The sequence below is a fragment of the Sus scrofa genome, chromosome 9 (genome assembly GCF_054392235.1).
Source record: "Sus scrofa isolate SSC_HxYL_T2T_F1_AM1 chromosome 9, Sscrofa_HxYL_maternal_Yorkshire_Landrace_v2.0, whole genome shotgun sequence".
NCBI classification, from domain to species: Eukaryota; Metazoa; Chordata; class Mammalia; order Artiodactyla; family Suidae; genus Sus; species Sus scrofa.
Window position 1 is genome coordinate 95,336,115 of NC_139391.1, and position 20,887 is coordinate 95,357,001.

A 20,887-nucleotide genomic window follows, 5' to 3' on the forward strand; every position below is an offset into this window, starting at 1 on the left:
GATTGCTTCATGAAATCCTTTAAACATGAAGAAGACACTATTTTTTATATCTGATCCATACCAAGAAATAAAAATAATACTTAGAAATATTTTCATTTTATCCATGAGGCTTAATTTAGTTTAATAAATAGCAAATATTGACTGAGTACCTGTTTTTTTGCCTGGCACTTTCCTGGGTCCTTAAGGATATACGATACACACGGTAGCTGCATTTAGCTTACATTGTAATTGGGGAAGACTGACAGGAGACAAGTGACTCTTTAATAGACAAGATATTTTGTGTTAGCGATGAGGGCTATGATGAAAGGTAAGTAGAGAGATGGAATAGTGGAAGGAACTGTTTTAAATTGGTGGTCATGGACAGAAGGTCTATTTGTCATTAAAGCACACAGAGTCCAGGAGTTAAGCAACACCAGGTATGTGCTATGGTCTCCCATTTGTCATATGGTTAGTGATGAGCTAGATTCTATGTGGTTATTAACAGGGGGTATATATGGACTGTGATTCTACGAAATTGAGGTCTCAAGATTTAATATGTAAGAAGTTGTTAAAAAGTAATCAAAAGTACATTGCCACATTTAATCTGACTAAACAAATATTGGGGTTTAGAGACTGCCTTGCTGTACATCTTGACAGCCCCTGTAGAGAAGCCAGTTGAAATTGTTACTTCAAATTTATAAAATCATCAAGGTCATTCAAACTACTGGCATTGCTGGCAGTGACTTGAAGTAATAATACCAGTACCATTGTGAAAATTAGATCTTCCAACCTTCATTTGACTTCTCAGCTCCAAATTCTCAGAATCCTCTGATTCCTTTAAACAGCTTTCTTTGCTGAGTATGATCTTCAGGAGTGAAAATACCTTGCAAACTGCAGGACTCCTCTTTGACTTTGCATGGTTTTTAGTTTTTTAATGTGTTTCTTTTCTCAGAGTGGATGGGGCTGGATTTTCTTAGAGTTAGGAATTTCTTAGAGTCTGAAGGCAGGTAAGAGACATGTATTAGTTTGCTAGGGCTGCCATAACAAAATACCACAGACCAGGAGGCTTAAATAACAGGAATATATTTTCTCACAGATCTGGAGTCAGAAAGTCCAAGGTTTAGGTGTTGGCAGGTTTGGTTTCTCCCAAGGCCTCTCTGCTGGGCTTGCAGACAGCCAGCTTCTGCCTGTGTTCTCACTTATTCTTTCCTCTGTGCCCACACCCCTCCCTACTCTTATGTGTGACCAGATTTCCTCTTCTCACAAGGACACTAATCAGATTGGGTGAAGGCCCACCCTAACAAGCTTATTTTAATGTAATCGTCACTTTTAAGTCCCTCTTGCCAAACACAGTCACATTCTGAGGTGCTTGGGTTAAGGTTTCAGCATGAGAATTTTGAGTGGACACACTTCAGCCCATAACAAGCAGTCGTTGTGACTTTATCCTCTCATTGTGACCACCACTCAATTTCATGAACCATCTGCAAGGAGTCTTTGACTAATAGAGGGCAGAAAATGTCTGGTATACCCAAGAATGGGACCATCTCCAAATCTCTTCTTTGGTAGATAATGTTAGAAGGGAAAGCACCCAGTCTAAGCCATTTGTGTAGCTCGATCACCTTCTCCAGGTTGGGCCTCACTCGCCAATGCCCAGGAGCCATGAGGGGCAGAGGAAATCCCACAGTGAGGCTTAGTAAGTCACGAAGATACTCGATATTTTCACCACTCTAGTGTAGCTGCACCTTCAGGTGAGAGGGATTGGGAATGCGAAAGAAGTTGACCAACCTAGAGTATTTTTTTTCCCATTGGCATTCATGGCATTTTAGCTATTAAATGTTCCAGATTTATCAAAATTACCCAAAGGAATAATACTCCATTAGCAGTAAAGGAGTTAGGAAGAGAAGAGCCTCCAGTCTCATAGAAGTAGCATTTAGTAGGAATACTCTCTAAGGTTTCTTCTAAGTATAAAATCTGTGATCCTGAGTCCAGTTTAAAATGATGCTGTTATAAGTGGTCATGAACATAATGAATAGATTCATTATATCTTTAAGGAAAAGAAATAAACCTGATGTAATAACACGTTCAGTACATTCCTGGTTTCATCCATAGTGGTATCTCTGTCTGACACATTGAGAATGTAATATTTGTAGAATTTTTACAGTCCATTCCTGGCAGTTTTGAGGGTTGTAGTTTTGGAGCAGTTCTCAGGAAGCATGCAAAGCTTTCTTGTTGATGTCCACAGTAGCCGTATAAGTATTGGCCAGCGATCACATATCAACCCTGAACCAATTATCTTCATAAAAGGTTCAGTGCAGGGCAAAATCATGGTTAATCAGGAGAAGGGTAATTACTGCTAATAAAGCTATGGTAGACAACATAATTTGTTGTGAGCAGTGTTTAATTTTATGGTGTAGTTAAATCTGTTCATTCCAAAGGCATCTGAAGAAATGCACTTTTGTTCACACAGCATCATTCACAGTTGCCGTCGCCGCAGCAACCATCCCCCATGGTAACAGGATCCTGGTGGCCAGGGCCACAGCTTTGAAACTGCTTTCTGCTAAGGACAAAATTTTTACTCTTCCTGGACATTTGAGTTCTTTCAGTGTCCTAAAAGGAGGAGGATAAAAACTCCAAAGCTTCTCATTTGGCTTGGTTTAAGTTTGCCATCATGGCTTTCCTATATCCATATTATATGTGTTCATGACAGGAGGCTGCTACAGAACCCTACTTGGCATGTGAAGAGTGGCCTGAACCATCACCAGCAGCATGGACAGCAAATGTCATGATCCCATTGCTGAAGACAGACCTGTGTAGTTGCACCTGTGGTTTCTTACCAGGTCCTTAGAGAAAGCAATATTAGTCTCCATAAAAATTCTATTTATGTAGGGGTATGGGATTAAGAGGTACAAACTGCTAGGTATGAAATAGATAAGCAACGAAGATGTATTATATAGCACAGGGAAATACAGCCATTATTTTGTAATAACTTTATAAAAATATCGAATCGCTATGTTGTACACATGAAACTATTATAAAGTAAGTAAACCATACTTCAATTGAAAAAAATTCTATGGTTAAGCATGCAGAGAATAGAAGACTGTCTTCGAGCCAGTTGAACAAAACAGCTTCATAGCTATTCTTAAAGAATTCAACATGGCTTTTCCGGTAATGTAAATGTAAATAACTAGGTAACATAGGTAAGGTAAATATAAGTAAAAATTAGAGAATTTTAGCAAAAATATTTTATGGTCAGGTTACTGAGCTAGCTTGGGTTCTCACTTGCTCAGGGCTCTCTGAAAAAGAAAACTGGAGAAGAATGGTTTAACCTTGCATTTATTATTAATGGCACCTTCTAATTTAAATAGTCAGAGCCCTTCTTGGGCCATTTTGATATTTCAGTCCATTTGTGTTGCAATTTGTGTTGTGTGTTTTGTGAATATGCAAAGCTTTGTATAAATGCCGTGCCTGAAGGGAAATTAGTCTCCACGACAAATTCCTCACCTGTTCCCACTGTAGATGAATTATTGAACATTGCCTCTGAGTCAGCCAGCATTTTTCAACAGAGCTCTCTGAGATGATCATTTGGGTGTGCTTTTCCTCTCTGTTTAGGTGACAGCCATTCAGACTGAAGTGTCCCAGAAACAGAGGGAGTGTGAGGCCGACCTATTGAAGGCTGAGCCTGCGCTGGTGGCTGCAACAGCTGCCCTCAACACACTCAACAGGGTAAAGATGACTCTTTGGTTCGTGGTTTCCTCACCATAATCTGTGAAGGTTGTTAGATTGGTATAACTGCACTGAGAGCAAAAAATCCTTCCAACCAGAGAGTTTTTAAAAAGGAGAGAAAGTCCCATCAGATGTTAAAGTTGAAACAACCATGTGAGGTCATGTTTATAGCTGACCTTCTTTTCTCATCCAGGAGTCCATCCTACCTCCCCCAGGAAGGAGTCTGCTTTGAATACTTGCACCACCATGCAGTTTATGTTCTCATGAGAGGCAATTTAACTGTTAGCAATTGGATTTGGCCCAAATCCAGTGGTTCACATTATGTGTTGCTTTAAGAACCACGTGAGGGATTCTTTATTTCCTCTGATAAAGAAAGTAGTATCAATGAGAGACCCTCAGGAGAAGAACAACAGGCTGGGAACAAAGATACCTACATTTGACCCACACCTTTTTTTTCCTAGCACCACGTTATTAGCAAAACCTCACTGAGCATTCAGATTCCCATAAGGGAGAATGATCTGTGATGGTCAGAGGGTATTGTAAAGAGAAATGGAATTATGGGCATTTTTTTCTTCAGGCCACACAGCATATGGAAGATCCCAAGCTAGGAGTTAAATCAGAGCTGTAGCTGCTGGCCTATACCACAGCCACAGCCACAGCCATACCAGATCTGAGCCGAGTCTTTGACCTACACCACAGCTCACAGCAAAGCCAGATCCTTAACCCACTGAGGGAGGCCAGGGATCGAACTTGCATCCTCATGGGTGCTAGTCAGGCTTGTTTCCACTGAGCCATGCTGGGAACTCCAGGCAATGTTATTTTAAGAGCCTGCAGCTGGTCTTGCTCTTGGGTTCTGCCCTGGGGAGAATCCCTAGGGCATTCCTGGGCCTGAGGGCCATAAATTCATCTTCAAAGAGTAAAGGTTCCAGACTTTCATTGCTCTTCAAAGAAATACTCAATTGTTTCTCTAAGTATTCTTTTGAAGAAAATAATGTTGACTGTAAGCAAAGAATTATTATCTTCATGGATGTTTCATATAGTGTTACCATGAAGCTGAACAATTTAAAAGAACATAACTATATCATTGATGAAAGATTGATTATTCTGCATTCACATTAGCCTGCTGCCATTAAAATGATATTGTTGGATCCTAGCTAGCAACATCAAAAAATGTTGGTGATATATTAAGTGAATAGAGCTGATTATAAAATAAAATATATTATGAATTTTTTTGGTAAGAACATGCTTGTGAATAGAAGAAAACTGAAAAAAAAAAAGATAATAGTAACTGATTATCTCTGAGTAATGGAATTTCGTAATTTCCTCTTCCTGAGCACTAGAATGTTTATTTTCTTATTTGTGTTTTGCTTTGCAACTTTTTCTCTGAATATTTTATTTATTTAGTCATAATAAATTAATATCACTTAAATATAAAGCTTAGTATATTTATAAGTGATGAAAAGATCTTGGTTTCCCAGCTCTCAATTAGCATTAGCATATTTTAAAGTTTTTGTTCTTATTTTCACACCCTTGCTGTTCTTTGCAGTCATTTCTCAAATAGTTTATGGTGATGGGGCAAAATCAGGTTCAACGTCTGAAGAAGTTTCACAAGCAAGGGTATATTATATAATATAGTTCAGGAAATACTCTTTAAAAATGTAACGTGAACCTACATATACTTCTTACAGGTACTAGTTCTTGCTCCAGAGTGTTTACCCTGATGCTTGTAATTTATCCCATTAATAACATCAAAATTCTGACCTGGTAGCGGGTGGGTTAAGGAAGAATGTAGAAAGAAGTTTCAGCCTATGTGGGCATCTAAGTAGTTGAGAGTCATTAGAGCATAATAGAAGATGTTCTTGTGCATGCAAAGCAAAAAAACAAAACTAAGAGATTCTGAACTAAAGGATTATGTTTCAGGAAAGGCCTGGTTAGAAGGCAAGTTAAGTATACTACACAGGGTGGAGTAAACCTCTAAAAACCTTAAAACCTGCGTGCTTGTAGAATGCCCTAGACTCAGCATGTGAGGCTTGGCAGGACTGGTAGATCAGGTAGATCATTCTACTTGGAAGCCAGAAAGGGCAGTGATATTTCCCAAATAGCAGAAAAGTGCCCAACAAGAACCAAAGCACCCACTGTGGGATCCCACTGGATGGGCCGCAAAAACTGCCAAACGAAGACCAGTGGGCAAAGGAACGGGAGTGAAAAACCAGCCACTGAAGACAAGCCTGATGACCCATCAGCTTTTCTCCAGCCGTGCTCTGGTCTTGAGAGTATGTGTGTGCTTTTTCTCCAGGTCAATCTCACAGAGCTGAAAGTGTTTCCCAACCCTCCAAATGCGGTTACCAATGTTACTGCGGCCGTCATGGTCCTTCTGGCTCCCCAGGGCCGAGTGCCAAAAGACCGGAGTTGGAAAGCAGCTAAAGTCTTCATGGGCAAGGTATCAGCCTGGCAAGATGAAAATCCCAATGATTTCTGTGCTGAGTGCTCTGGCTATGCTTGACAGTAAAAGATGCTCACATTAGAAGAAATCATCTCCATGTTTGCTAGGTGTGATCTGCTGTATGTTCTCCAGACTTAGAATTTTTGTTGGCCATGCCAGAGATTAGCATGGAGTTGTAGCACACCTAAGCCAGCGCCAGCAGCAGTTGGGAGGTTGCTAATGATTTTCAAAATTATGAAAGCAGTTAAGTGTAGGAGGAAGAAAATTACATGGATTTCTTTTGCTGGAAAAAAAAAATGTGACTAATGTACAAGAAGGTGAAGCAAAGCGGCTTTAGAGTATGTGTTTTTCTTTTTCTTTTCTGCCTTTCTTTTCTTCAAAATATGAATGCCTCCTGTGCAGGGCCTGAATATTTTACCCTGGGATAGAAGAGATTTTAAAAGTGTCCATTGCTAATTCTAACTTTATGCTATAAAGACTGAAAAAGTCAAACAGTGGGATAAATGCAGCTTGCCAATTTTGCCTTTGTAAAGCACGTCCCAAAAGCTGATTTTAACTTTTGATCTTGGAATTTTCTCTGCAGCTCAAATGGCTCATTGCAGTAAGTCTTTTTGCTTTATAGGTGGATGATTTTTTGCAAGCGTTAATTAACTATGACAAAGAGCACATTCCAGAGAACTGTCTGAAAGTGGTGAATGAACAGTATTTGAAAGACCCAGAGTTCAATCCAAACCTGATTCGGACCAAATCTTTTGCCGCAGCCGGTCTCTGCGCCTGGGTCATCAACATCATTAAGTTCTATGAGGTATCAGTCATGATAAGATGGTTTACGGGTGTTGTTCAGAAAGAACCATACAAATATTAATTTCTAGGCCAGCCAAATATGTGCAGTAATTTGATATTTAATTATCTGAATGAGATAAAGTTCTAAAAATGAGCCATGAAAGTGTCAGATTAAACAGAATTCTACACAGGAGGATGTTTGAAATATTTCCAACCATCGCTTTTTTTTTAGGGTAGAGTGAGTAGCTATTTTAGATCAAAAAGCAGCAATTAATTTCATTTGATGCGACAAAAACACGTTGGGTAGATTAATTATATTTATTTATATTAAAAGATTAATTTCACTTGTTGACGGGAAACAACGGCAAGTCTGAATTCATGTTTAATTAAACTCAATCCCTGCTCTCAAAGCAAAAATTTACCTCAGCTCAGGTAGACTTAATGAGATGAGGAAATAACCTTTGGGGGTGGGGAGAGCGCTTGAGTGTTGTAATGACAAATGCGGTTTTGACTGGATAGGGTCTAATATGACGTTTTTACTTTGGGGCAGTGCAGAGATAGGTGATCATTGCAGTTAGTCATTTATTTATCAAATACTCCGTCATTACATTCTAAGCACTTTGCAGAGGACTGGATGTAAAAGGCAAGCAGTGCATGGCCCTCCCCTGGGAAGAAGTGTCTCATTTCTGCCTTGGAATGTTGTGGGTTATAGTCAAAAATGGAATCGCTGGGAAAATGCCAGTGTCATTCCCAGAATGCTTTTTCATAAAACTGGGTGATGTCCTTTGCACTGGGGACCCACAGGAACAGGACTCTGTCAGTCCCTCTCTTCAGTGGAGGCCCCGATCAACCAAAAATGCAAACAGATCGAAGCTGATGTTCAGCCTCTCTTTGTAGTAACACAACTGACCGCGGTGCTCGCCTCACACCAGAGGTGAAAAGACAAGCTCAGATCAGACTTGCGGCTGTGTTATCTGTCGTTTTGCTATAAAATAGGACATAAAATGTAATTACCTTTCTCTCTCCCTAACAAGAGAATAATCGGTCGGCTCAAATGCTCAAACCACCTGTTCAGATAACACTTAAAGTGGCCAGGAACTTAGCAAAGAAAGTGAAAGTATGGTTAACATCATGTGGGGCTATCTCCCACGTTCTCTTCTGGGTTCAGAGAGTTTTTCCATGCTGATTTTCTGCCTTGAAGGCTAGATGCCGCCTTTAGCTGTAGTTTCCGTGCACTGCAGTCTCTGCGGACATGAGGATCACCTCCAAATTTTATGAAAAACCAATTTGAGTATCTTAATGGTGTTTGACCTATAGAGCATTTTATGCAAGTGCTTTTAGCTCTAATATCCAGAATAAATGAGTAGATAACAGACAAGCCGAGGAAAATGGAAAGACTGTGGATTTTTGTTCTGCCAACAGGCAAAGAATAAACAACAAATTTCTAGGTGAATTAGAGATTCTAATTGTAAAGCTTCCAGCACATGTAATGATTTCTTGTCCTTTTTTGCATCTTTATTACCTGTGGATGAACCTCCACCTGGCTTTTCAGGTCTACTGTGATGTGGAGCCCAAACGCCATGCATTAGCCCAAGCAAACTTGGAATTGGCCACAGCTACTGAAAAACTAGAGGCAATCAGGAAAAAGCTGGCGGTAAGTGCAGCCTCCAACACAGAAGTTGTTCCCAGAGGTGGGAATCCCTTGCCTTCTTAGGATTCCCACCTTCAGACAGGGCTGCATCTAAGCCCTACCAAACAGGAAGGAATTTGACCTTTCATGATTGCCTTTGTTTATATTCTTCTTCACTGGATATTCCTTATCTGCTGTATACTAGATACTAAGCTAGAAAAGTGGGAACTTTTGTGGTTTTGGCACCTAAGAAATTGTGATGGTCTGATGGTAGAGGAGGTAGTGCACAGATATTAAAAGCAAGGATTCTAGGAGTTCCTGTCGTGGCTCAGTGGAAACGAATCTGACTAGCATTCATGAGGACACAGGTTCGATCCCTGGCCTCGCTCAGTGGGTTAAGGATCTGGCATTGCCGTGAGCTGTGGTATAGCTTGCAGATTCAGCTTGCATCTGGCATTGCAGTGGCTGTGGTGTAGGCCAGTGGCTACAGCTCTGATTGGACCCCTAGCTTAGGAAACTTCATATGCCATGGATGCAGCCTTAAAAAGACAAAAAAAAAAAAAAAAAAAAGGATTCTGGGGTCAGAGTGCCTAGGTTTATATCTGGGCTCTAGTATTTACTGTTTTCGCCCTGCACAAGTTGGTTAACCTCTCTGTGAGCTTCTTTTTTCCCATCTGTGAAATAGGTATAATAATAGCATCCAATTCTTAAGTAGGAGTGTGATGGTTAAAAAAACAGTAATTCAGGGAGTTCCCGTCATGGCGCAGTGGTTAACGAATCCGACTAGGAACCATGAGGTTGTGGGTTCAGTCCCTGCCCTTGCTCAGTGGGTTAACGATCCGGCGTTGCCGTGAGCTGTGGTGTAGGTTGCAGACGCGGCTTGGATCCGGAGTTGCTGTGGCTCTGGCGTAGGCCGGTGGCTACAGCTCTGATTCAACCCCTAGCCTGGGAACCTTCATATGCCGCAGGAGCGGCCCAAGAAATAGCAACAACAACAACAACAACAAAAAAAAAGACAAAAAAAACAGTAATTCATATTAAGAATTTAGCATGGTACCTGGCATATAGTAAGTGCTTAGAAAACGCTAACTACAAATATTATCACCATTAGTATTTCTACAAATACGTAACGAGTGATTATAGACTAGTGTCAGAAGCATATATATGACTATATCTAGAATGCAATAGGAACACTACAAAAGAGCTGGGAGAAATTAGAGAAAGTTTCGTGATGAAGGTATACCTGTCATGAGCTTTGAAAATTACTTGGGAGTCACCAGGGTAACTAGGTCAAGAGAGGTATTCCTGGAGTTCCGATTGTGGCTCAGTGGGTTAAGGCCCCAGCGTTGTCTCTGTAAGGGTGTGGGTTCAGTCCCTGGCCTGGATCAGGGGGTTCAGGATCCCGCATTGCCACAAGCTTCAGTCTTGGTCATAGATGCAGCTTGGATCCGGGGTTGCTGTGGCATAGGCTGACAGCTGTAGCTCTGATTCAGCCACTAGCCTGGGAACTTCCATATGCTACAGGAGCAGCAGTAAAACAGGAGAAAAAAAAAAAAAAGATATTCCTGGTAACGAATAAAGAAAATAGGGAGTCTTGGGTAGGCCAGAGCCTTGGGATAACTAGAATAGCAGGGGAAGGTTAGGCATAGCAGGAAGTGGTGAAAGATGAATTTGCAAAAGGTGGGCAGAAGCCTTCTCTGCTTTTCATGATACAGAATTTCAGTTGTATCTGACCTCTGGGGATTGGGCCTTTGAAAGATTTTAATAGGTTCATGACATGACGGAACATACTTTTTAGCAACCGAATGGAAGCCAGAGAAAGGGTGTCTAGATGCAGAAAGACAAGTGAGAAGGATTTCTGGGGGTCCTGTTATGACCTCGGCAAAGGCAGGAGTAGCCATGGTGGAGAAGCTGAGCTGGATTCAAGGCTGCTGATGGGATGGATTCAGGGGAAGGCATGCAACAGAGAGCTGATAAGCTGAGGTGCCTGACAAGGTGGCATGGAATAATGCAATCAGGGCGATAAGGCTGTATAATACTGGCAACTTAGGGAAACCCTCAGAGCTTATTTCTTAACCATAACATAGTGATAAAAACAGCTAACTCTCAAGGTGGGCCCTTGTGACTTCTGGCTACCCAGCATCCAGTCTATCTTATTTGGATAAAAGCCAGATTTATTTTGGGGGAATTATCTTTCCTCATTGGATACACTATACAGGACTTTTACCAGGGGTGCCTTCTCCTGCCCTAGCAGAAGACTGGATATATGACCCAAGCTTTGCCAGTTTGATTCCCACATCTCCAGAATTTGAATCATTAGCCAAAGAATAAAAAGATTGAAAAGAGAGTTCATGCATTATGGAGAGTGTCTGGATGAAACTTTAAAGTGACTCCCGCTCCCAAGACTCTCTGGGGCTCCTGGCACCTACATTGGTTCTCTGTTACCATTCCCTTGGAAGAGCTCCCCCATTTTTAGGAAATTTCTTTCTACTTAAGTTAGCTGGAGATGGTTTCTGTTGCTTCCCACCTATACATTCCGGTGTATTGAGATGCTCTTCAGAGTTCTGTAAACAGTTGAAGCTTTATAAACATTCATTCCCATGCTCCTTGTGTAGAAAACCCATGTGTAGGCATTCAGGGGTCAGAACTAGAGTTTGAAAGAGAAGCCTGGCTCAGGAATGTAGATTTGGGAACCGCTGGTGTGAAAACCATATGTGTAGAGAGATTGTCCGATGGGAGTTCGAAGAAACGATGGAAATTCATTCATTAGCCAGGATTAACTTCTGTGTATTTTTGCTTTCAAGTCTTCATCTCTAGTTTCAGAGGGCCACATATTGAAGGTTGAGTGGAAAAAAAAAACCAAACTGCTGAGTGGGAGCAGAAAAAAGCCATCTTGTCTGTCAAACATACAGGGCCTGAGGATGGCTGTAAAAAATCCAAATTTGGTCCTTTTTAGGCAAGTGGTTCTCAAGGCAGGTTCTCTTGACCACCAGAAGCAAAGGTGTCCCCTGAGAACTTCTTAGAAACATAGACCTTAAGACCCACCTTAGACCCTCTGAGTGAGAAACTCTAGCAGGGAGCACAGGAATCTGGGTCTGATCAAACCTTCCAGGTGGTTCTAGTACACACTCAAGGTTTAGAGTGTCTGATGGGCTGGGGTCTTCAGGCTAAGTTCCTCCTCCCTCACCCCATTTACTTCTAGAACCTGAGTGGCCAGGGCCTGTCAGAAACTGTGAAGGAGCCAACATCTTACCCTCCTTGCAGGCTGACAGGTTACCTGCCACAGATTCATAGATGCTGGCAGAAGACATGAGCCATGGGACATGGGGGTCAGAGACCAAAGGAGTTTATTACCCATATCCCAGCAAGCAGCAGGAGCTTCACGCACCTCAGGTCCCAGTCTCCCAGTTCCCGTGGAAGTGACACACAGTGGACTAACCGAGGTTTAACACAGTGGATTTCTGCCACAACTGAGGAATCCCAAGCTTCACAAACACCCCATATAAGGAGGGCTGTAGGAAACCTGCCCAACCTTTGCCCCTGAGGGAAACATATCTTTAGTATTCTGGTCAGGAAATAACTCTGTCCTCTGCCCAGAGGACAACACTGTCTCTATTTCCCAAGCCTATTTGCTATGCAAATAACTTATGGAATAGCCTAGAACAGACCTGTCAGTGCCTCTTCACAAGATGCCAAGAAATAAGCCTAAGAGACACAGGTCTCCCGCCGTCCAGCTCACCTTCCCAACTTTATAGAAGGAACTGTTATATCAGTTGATACATTAGTTCTGTGTATTTTGAGATCAACCCCATGAATTGAGTAACATTGTTTCCATATTTTTAGATGCTGAAATTGAGGCATAGAGAGCTTAAGTAAAACAGCACACCTTGAGGTTGCTTAGCTGATAGCACCGTCCAAATATGATCTTTGGTGTCTGAAACCACAGTTTACATGCTCTTGTGTGTTTTAGAAATCTACAAGCACATTTTTTTTAAATTTTTTAATGGCCACACCCATGGCATGTGGAAATTCCCGGGCTAAGGATTGAAAATGAGCCACAGTTGCGACCTATGGCACAGCTGCAGCAGTACAGGATCCTGTAACCCACAGAACAGGCCAGGGATCAAACCTGCACCTCCACAATGACTCAAACTGATGCAGTCAGTTTCTTAACCCACTGTACCACAGCAGGAACTCCCACAAGTATTTTTAATAACCTTATAAAATAGACCTAGATATTATTTTAATTTGATTTCTAACCGATGGTGTGTAATATCTCCATTTCTCATAAATTTGACCATTTTTCTCATGTTAGTCTTAAATACGACCCACATGTTTTTTCTTTTTTTAAGAGGTATTACTTGGGAGTTCCCATTGAGGTACAGAGGAAACGACTCTGACTAGTATCCGTAAGGACGCGGGTTCCATCCCTGGCCTCGCTCAGTGGGTCCGGGATCTGGTGTTGCCATGAGTTGTGACGTAGGTCACAGACACACTTGGATCCCACAATGTGGCTGTGTTGTAGGCCGGCAGCTGTAGCTCTGATTGGACCCCTAGCCTGGGAACTTCCATATGCTACAAGAGTGGCCTTACAATAAATAAATAAATAAATAAATAAATAGGTACTATTTCACCATTATAAACTAAATAATGTTAATAACTGGGTCAATGACAAATATTGGCAGTCTCTAAATTGTAAATAGGGTATGTCCTACTAGTTTGCTTATTAAAGTTTCTTGAAATTTTGCATGTATTTACAAAAGCAATGTTATATGGTCATTAAAACTTTTAGCTAGCCAGATGCTACAATAAGGAGTCTCCCAAGCATTTGATATCTTAGTCAGGCTTTGGGGCTGTAAGTAATAGAAGCCCATTTAGAAAACCTTTAGCCAAAAAGGAAGAATGACTCATGGAACTTGAGGGGAAAAAAACGTAGGTGACTAGGTCTCAGGAGGAAAGAGATCCAGGAAGTGGGAAGCTGCCTTGAATGTGTTCAGGGCTTTGTGACTCCTCCCCTCACTTCCGTTTCATCCTTTCTTTCTCTGGGATGGTTTCTGCTGCTTTTCTGTGCCCTTGGAGGAAGATGGCCCCTTTCTACATGAAGATCTTCAAAATGTACACGTTTCCAAGTCTTGTGATGATGGAAACAATGACATATCTCTGAGTTTCGGTCCCAGCTTTCCAAAGAAGAAAATCTGGTTGGCCAAGCCGGGTCAGGTTGCTGAGGTTTAAAGGGGATTGATCATTATCACCCCTCCTCATTGACCAAGTTATGGACCAATGAGAAATGGAAAGAGAATCAGTAGGTGGAGAACCAAAAAGATGTCCCTCGTCATTAATAAAGGCTGTCCTGGAGGATGAGGCTTAGGACCAGAGACGGGACGGTGCCCCCAGGATGTGTCTGAGTCTGCAGGGCACATCACTCACCCCGGTCTCTGCCTGCCCTCCGCCTGGTGCAGGAGGAAGACGAGAAGACCGCAAGGTGAACTGGACCCCTGTGGTGACCCCGATGGGTTTATTGTCATCACCACCCCTTCTCCTCCTTCCTTAATGCCTGTGAGGGAGTTCCCCTCATGGCACAGTGGTTAACGAACCTGACTAGGAACCATGAGGTTTCAGGTTCCATCCCTGGCCTCGTTCAGTGGGTTAAGGATCTGGCATTGCCATGAGCTGTGGTGTAGCTGTGGCATATGTTGCAGATTCAGCTCAGATCCTGTGTGGCTGTGGCTGTGGCTGTGGCCAGTGGCTACAGCTCCGATTAAACCCCTAGCCTGGGAACCTCCATATGCCACAGGAGCGGCCCTAGAAAAGACAAAAAGACAAAAAAACAAAAACAAAAACAAAAAACCCTAATGCATGTGAGCTAAAGGTCAAAGGCAGAGGAGGGACAGAGGTTTGTTTCATTTACCTTAGGGTAATAGGTGTTTTAAGATGGTTGTAATGGTTTCATTTTATCTAAAAAAATGGCTCAGAAATTCATTTTGACTCTTACTTAGGACTTGGATCGAAACCTGAGCAGACTCACAGCTTCCTTTGAAAAAGCAATAGCCGAGAAAGTTCGGTGTCAAGAAGAGGTGAACCAAACCAACAAAACTATCAAACTAGCTAACAGGCTTGTCAAGGAACTTGAGGTGAGTTAACCTTTTCTTCCAAAATTCTAACTGAAATAGAGCCAGCTCTGTGGGACTTTGTGTGTGTGTGTCTTTTTAGGGCCACACATGTGGCATGTGGAAGCGCCCAGGCTAGGAGTCAAATTGAAGCTACAGCTGCCAGACTACGCCACAGCTCACAGCAGCAGCGATCCCCAACCCATTCAGTGAGTCCAGGGATCGAACCAGCATCCTTGTGATTGCTAGTCAGGTTCATTTCCACTGAGCAACAACAGGAATTTCAGTTGTGGGGGATTTTATCTTTATTGGTTGTTAGTAATGACTAAGCATGGAATCAACAAGAAAGGGGAATAACCTTCTTTCATACTGTTGTTCTAACTCCACAAAAGGAAGAAGCGATGGATTCTGTGTGTTTTTTAGTATAGAGCCATGGACTCAGTGGTTTTCCTAAGATCTGGTATAAACTCGGGGCAGCTGTTAGATAACAGTGGTATTGAACTAGTGTCTGAATTTTTTAGTACACATTTGCAGTTGCGTTCTACCAACAGAATATTCCCTCAAGCTAAGCCTGCTTGGGTTATTAGTTTTCTTGGACACCTTTTTATAGGTGACTAACATAATCATGTTAATTTTTACTCCATTAAATAAAGATGTTTGAAATAATTCTTATTGACTTTCTGTTGGAACATGAGTAGAGAAGAACCTGTAGCCCTCGACATCAGTAAGTCACAGATCTTACTTGCTCTCGCATGTGTAATATAGTCGTAGAATGGAATTGTATTTGGCCACAAGAAGGACTGGAATGCTGATACATGCTGCAACATGGGTGAACCTCGGAATGTGCCAGGTGAAAGAACGCAAACACAAATGGCCACAGAGTACATGATCCCATGTATGAAATTCCCAGAATTGGTACATCTGAAAAGACAGAATGTTAGATGAGTGGTTGCCAGGGGCTGGGCAGGCGGCGTGGGAGTTTGGACATGACTGCTAATGGCTATAGAGTTTCTCTACCGTGTGAGGAAAACATGCTAAAAATAGAGGGAATGATGGCACAGATCTGTGAATATATTAAAAACCACCCACTTGTGTACTTTTAAGGGTGAATTTCATGATAAATGAATTCCATCTCAATAGAAATGTTATTTTTTGGAGTTCCTTTTGTGGCTCAAAGGTTAACAAACTGACTAGGATCCATGAGGATGCAGGTTCAATCCCTGGCTTCTCTCAGTGGGTTAAGGATCTGGCATTGCCGTGAACTGTGGTGTAGGTTAAAGACACAGCTCGGACTCAGCGTTGCTGTGGCTGTGGTGTAGGCCAGAAGCTGTAGCTCCAATTAGACCCCTAGCCTGGGAACTTCCATATGCCGTGGATGCAGCCATGAAAAAATAAAATAAAAATGTTATTTCTTATTTAAGTGGTACCTCAAAGTATAGAACTGCACTATTAGAAATGCATTTGGCTGAAGGTGATAGATTTCTGGTAGCTTCAACAAATGGGAGGTTTTTTTTTTTTCACATATTAAAAATTTCTATAATGCCACTTTCAGCAACATGGATGGACCCAGAAATTATCATGCTAATAAACTAAGTCAGAAAAAGGCAAATATCATAGGAGATCACTAATACGTGGAATCTAAGAAAAAATGATACAGACCCAATTTGAAACCGAATTTATGGTTACCCAAGGGGAAATGTGGGGCAGAAGGAGTAAACCAAGAGGTTGGGATTGACATATACACACTACTATATATAAAATAGATAAGCAATAAGGACCTACTGTATTAGCTCTGGGTAATCTATTCAATAATGTGTAATGACCTATATGTGAAAAGAATCTGAAAAGAAACAGATGTGTGTATATATGTATGTGTGTGTATATATACATATATGTATGTGTGTGTATATATATAACACATAAAACTGATATACTTTGCTGTACCCCTGAAACTAATACAGCTTTCCAAGTCAACTATACTCCAATGAAATTTATTTTTTTTAAAAATTTGAGAGATAGGAGTTCCCATCATGGCGCAGTGGTTAACGAACCTGACTAGGAACCATGAGGTTGCAGGTTTGATCCCTGGCCTTCCTCAGTGGGTTAAGGATCTGGCGTTGCCGTGAGCTGTGGAGTAAGTTACAGACGTGGCTCTGGCTAGGCCAGAGGCTATGACTCCAATTCGACCCCTAGCCTGGGAACCTCCATATGCCGCAAAAGCGGCCCTAGAAAAGGCAAAAAGACAAAAGACCAAAAAAAAAAAAAAAAATGTCAGAGATAGAAGTTCTCATCATGGCTCAGCCATTAACAAACCCAATTAGCTTCCTTAAGGACGCAGATTCCATCCCTCGCCTTGCTCAGTGGGTTAAGGATCTGGCATTGCCATGAGCTGTGGTGTAGGTTGCAGACACAGCTCGGATCGCACGTGGCTGTGGCTGTGGTATAAGCTGGCGGCTACAGCTCTAACTGGACCCCTAGCCGGGGAACCGCCATATGCCGAGAGTGTGGCCCTAAAAAGGCAAAAAAAAAAAAAAAAAAAAAAATCCCAGAGGTAGACCATTATCATTGTTGGTTCAGGTACATAGTGATAGGATTAGTGATCTGTGCAGCCTTCTGCTGCTCTGTACTTGGCGTGTGTGGATTCACCCTCATACATTTTGCAGCCTGGTCACAGAAGGCACCACATCTTCAGATTAAGACAAGAAAGAATAATCTGTAGCATCTGGATTTTCCTCCTTTTCTAAGAAAAACTGAAGTTTTCCTGGAAACCTTCAGACTTCCACTTAAGTTTCTTTAGGGAGAACTAGAGTGACCACATCTAAGCTGCAACGAAGTCGGGGCAAGGGGGAGACAGGGCGGTACCAATCACAATTCATCCCAGGGAACTGGACCCACCAGTCTTTTCAAAATCAGTGTTCTTGTTCCAAGAAAGGAGGGAGAAACATGTGTTAGGATGGGACGAACTGGGTATCAGCCTAATTTCTTATCAATAAAGTAGACTTTTAAAACTCTAAATTTACTACTGCCAAGGGGGCTGGGGAAGGGAGTGGGATGGACTGAGAGTTTGGGGTTAGTAGATGCAAACTCTTAGATTTAGAATGGATAAGCAATGAGGTCCTACTGTACAACACAGGGAACTATATCCAGTCTGTTGGGATAGAACATCATGGAAGATAGTATGAGAAGAAGAATATGCTGGGTCACTTTGTTGTATAGCAGAAATTGACACAACATTGTAAATCAACTACCCTTTAATTCTTTTTTTTAAAAAAAAGTGAAAAAAAAAAGGAATTTACTGCATATTTAAACCCATCACCCCCCTGAAACTTATACACAAACTCATAGTGCACCCTGAAAAATCCACTTTCTCTATTCTGTCTCAGTAATTGCAAATCTCTCCTAGTTGATTTGGCCAAAAGCTTTGGAATCACCTTGGATTTTTGCTCTCTCACACCCCTATCCAATCCATCTGTATATTGTACTGGCTCTACCTCCAAAGTCCATTGAGTCCAGCATCTTCATCACCATCACTTCTCCACACAGAGAAGCCACCAGCATCTCTCCCCTGGAGTACTGCCCTAGCCTCCACCACTACCCCCCAAGGCCCACTCCTCTTGGTGCAGCTGAGTGGCGTTGTTTTGTTTTGTTTTGTTTTGTTTTAAATTAAGGTCATTCATGTTACCACACTCTCAGAATTCCCTAGTAACTAATTTTCTAGTTCACAGTACTGCCCGAAGGTTTTAGCTGGCTACAGAGCCCTCCTTGATCTGGCTTCTGATGCCTCTGCCCTCTCTTCTGCCTCCTTCCTTCCTGCTGCTTCTTCCCTGGCTGCCTTGTGCTTCCTCACACTGCCAGTCACTTTCCTGCCTCATGGCCTTTGCCTTTCCCCGCCACCTGGCTCACACTTTCCGAAGTAATGACATCACTGGTTCCCGCACTTCCTTCAGGTGTCTGCTAAACATTCTCCTCATCACATGGTTTTCTCTGACCTCCCTGTGTTAAAGAGCACGCGCCTCCCCCCAGCACACACATACACATACACACACCACCACCACCACTCATTATCTCTTTCTACTCAATCTGCTTTGTTATTTTTCATAGTATTTATCATCACATGACACACACACTTGTATATGTACATAGAGGAGTGCATACACTTTTTGTGGTCCTGTTTTCCTAAGTAGAATCTAATAAGCTCTCAAGAACAGGTACTTCATTTGTTTTCTGTACTACTTGATCCCAAGCCTAAGAATAGTACCTGGGATGTCATAGGCACTAATAGATATTTGTTGAATGATGAATGAGTGAATTTTGGGAGCCTCCTGTGTTTTAAAAAAAAAAAATGCTGGAGCCTTCTTAGGTCAGTTGAGAAATGCCACAGCTCCTAGTGGAATTTATACCTGTTTCCATTTAAAGTGATAAGATTTAGGCAGTTTGATGTGTTTACCATTCATGCGGTACTCCAGGAGAAGAAAAAGTGCCATTTAATTAGACTTATTTGAAATAGTTATGGGATGTCTGGAAGTTTTATCAAGGGAAAAGTGGTCTCTACCGTGTATCTCTAACATATAACAATGTCTTCCAAAGGCTTTATTTACTCATGATTTAGGAAAGAGAGGGGAAAATGGTTGAATAATGTTTAGCAATATATATGCATATATATTGCGATATATATGTGTGTGTATGTATTTTTTTAAAGGATTAATTGAAGATGTCAGACCTTTTCCTTTGAAGATACATTCCTTCTGACTAGAACAGGAGACAGTTAACTTCTGAAAAGCCCCAAGACTGATGATTTTGTCTATATAGCATTGACCTGGAAGCTATAGTCTCACCATTCAGACTAATAAATCAGGCAATTTATATTTAATCATTAACTAACTCCAGAGCTGAACAGCTGTTCAAAATTAGAAATGGGTCACCCCAGCCAGAATGACATTAGAGGCAATCTATAATGCATTAGAATAAAATTATAGTGATTTTTAACTGTCTAGAAATTTATTACAGGACATGTTCCAACTCTTAAACCCTTGTTAGCCCATGTCGGTAATGATTGATGTTGTGTGGGTGGTATAGTGAAATTATTGACCATTTCCATAGCCGATAAGTCTATGTTTAGTAAATCTTCAAACTTCAAAGCTGTTTTGGAGAATGAGGTGGGTGCCCTTTATTGTTTATCATTTACTAACCAAAGACAACAAAGTTGGAGGGAAGGCAAATGAGAGATTCTTCTTCAAAATTAATGGACAGATTATCTATAGCTGAGGAAGGAAAGTAATGAATTCTATAAAGAGAGCAAGGGAGTTGAAGTTCCCTAGTGTTTAATTATAGAGCTAACTTGAGGTGATCTTTATTGAGCAAAGCAAGGAGTCTATATTAAAATACCTTTCATAGCCGTTGTCACCTGCTAGTTTCATTACCTCAGTGTTGTGGGTATTGTAATGGCTTTGGGAACTGGCACTGCAGTCTGTTCTGACATAATACTAATTTTGTTTCCTGTGGGCTCTCTTCTTTCCTGAGAAAAGCTAAATTCCAAAGGGTTCTTCTTTTCTTGTACTATCAATTTGCTGGGTTTTTTTCCAGTTCCTATTACTTTGCATGTTCTTAGAATGTGCTATTAAATTTTAGCATGCATTGAAACAAAGGGAATTAGTGAACTGTCCTACAGTTCAATCAATCCATAGATATTTATTGCAATTTTATTCAAATCCAATATTAAGGGCTTCACATACTTAACCTGGAAATCAGATTTTAAATGGCTCTCCAACTAGATATAAGGACTTGAATGGCTTTCTCTGAGCATACTGTCTTCAAAGCTGGTGAAGTGCTCCTGGTTTCCATTTGTTTATACATAGGATGTAAGTTCTTCAACTGATTAAGTGGTTACATTAGAAAAATAACTTGAGTTTAGTACCGATCAGCACTATATTTGAGTTAATAGAATCCTCATTAGGCTTTAAGCTTTATGTTAGAACTAAATAACATAACTGGTGTTTGTCATTTCCCTTTTTGTAATCAGCCCATGGCCAGTATGTTTAAGATAATGTTTGTCTGGGGTGGCGTAGTACCATTTCTGAAAAGCAACAGCAGTGGAGAGCAGCCAAGCTGCCATTAAAAATCCTGACATCCCTCAGTCTTGGTCACAGGTCTTGATCCTCTCTTCCTTGAGGGATAGCAGAGTGACTGTCAGCTTTTTAAGAAGGATCTCAATGATAATTAGAG

The 20,887-nt window shown here is 41.4% G+C and overlaps 1 protein-coding gene across 1 annotated transcript in view; it reads left to right on the forward strand.

Moving 5' to 3' along the window:
* Positions 1-20,887, forward strand: part of DNAH11 (dynein axonemal heavy chain 11) — a 340,086-nt gene that overhangs the window by 230,468 nt on the left and 88,731 nt on the right. Inside the window, exons 58-62 of the mRNA XM_021063429.2 lie at positions 3,589-3,702; positions 5,999-6,142; positions 6,768-6,950; positions 8,481-8,582; positions 14,555-14,689. Coding sequence (XP_020919088.2) covers positions 3,589-3,702; positions 5,999-6,142; positions 6,768-6,950; positions 8,481-8,582; positions 14,555-14,689 — 678 coding nt within the window. The remainder of the gene's footprint in view (positions 1-3,588; positions 3,703-5,998; positions 6,143-6,767; positions 6,951-8,480; positions 8,583-14,554; positions 14,690-20,887) is intronic.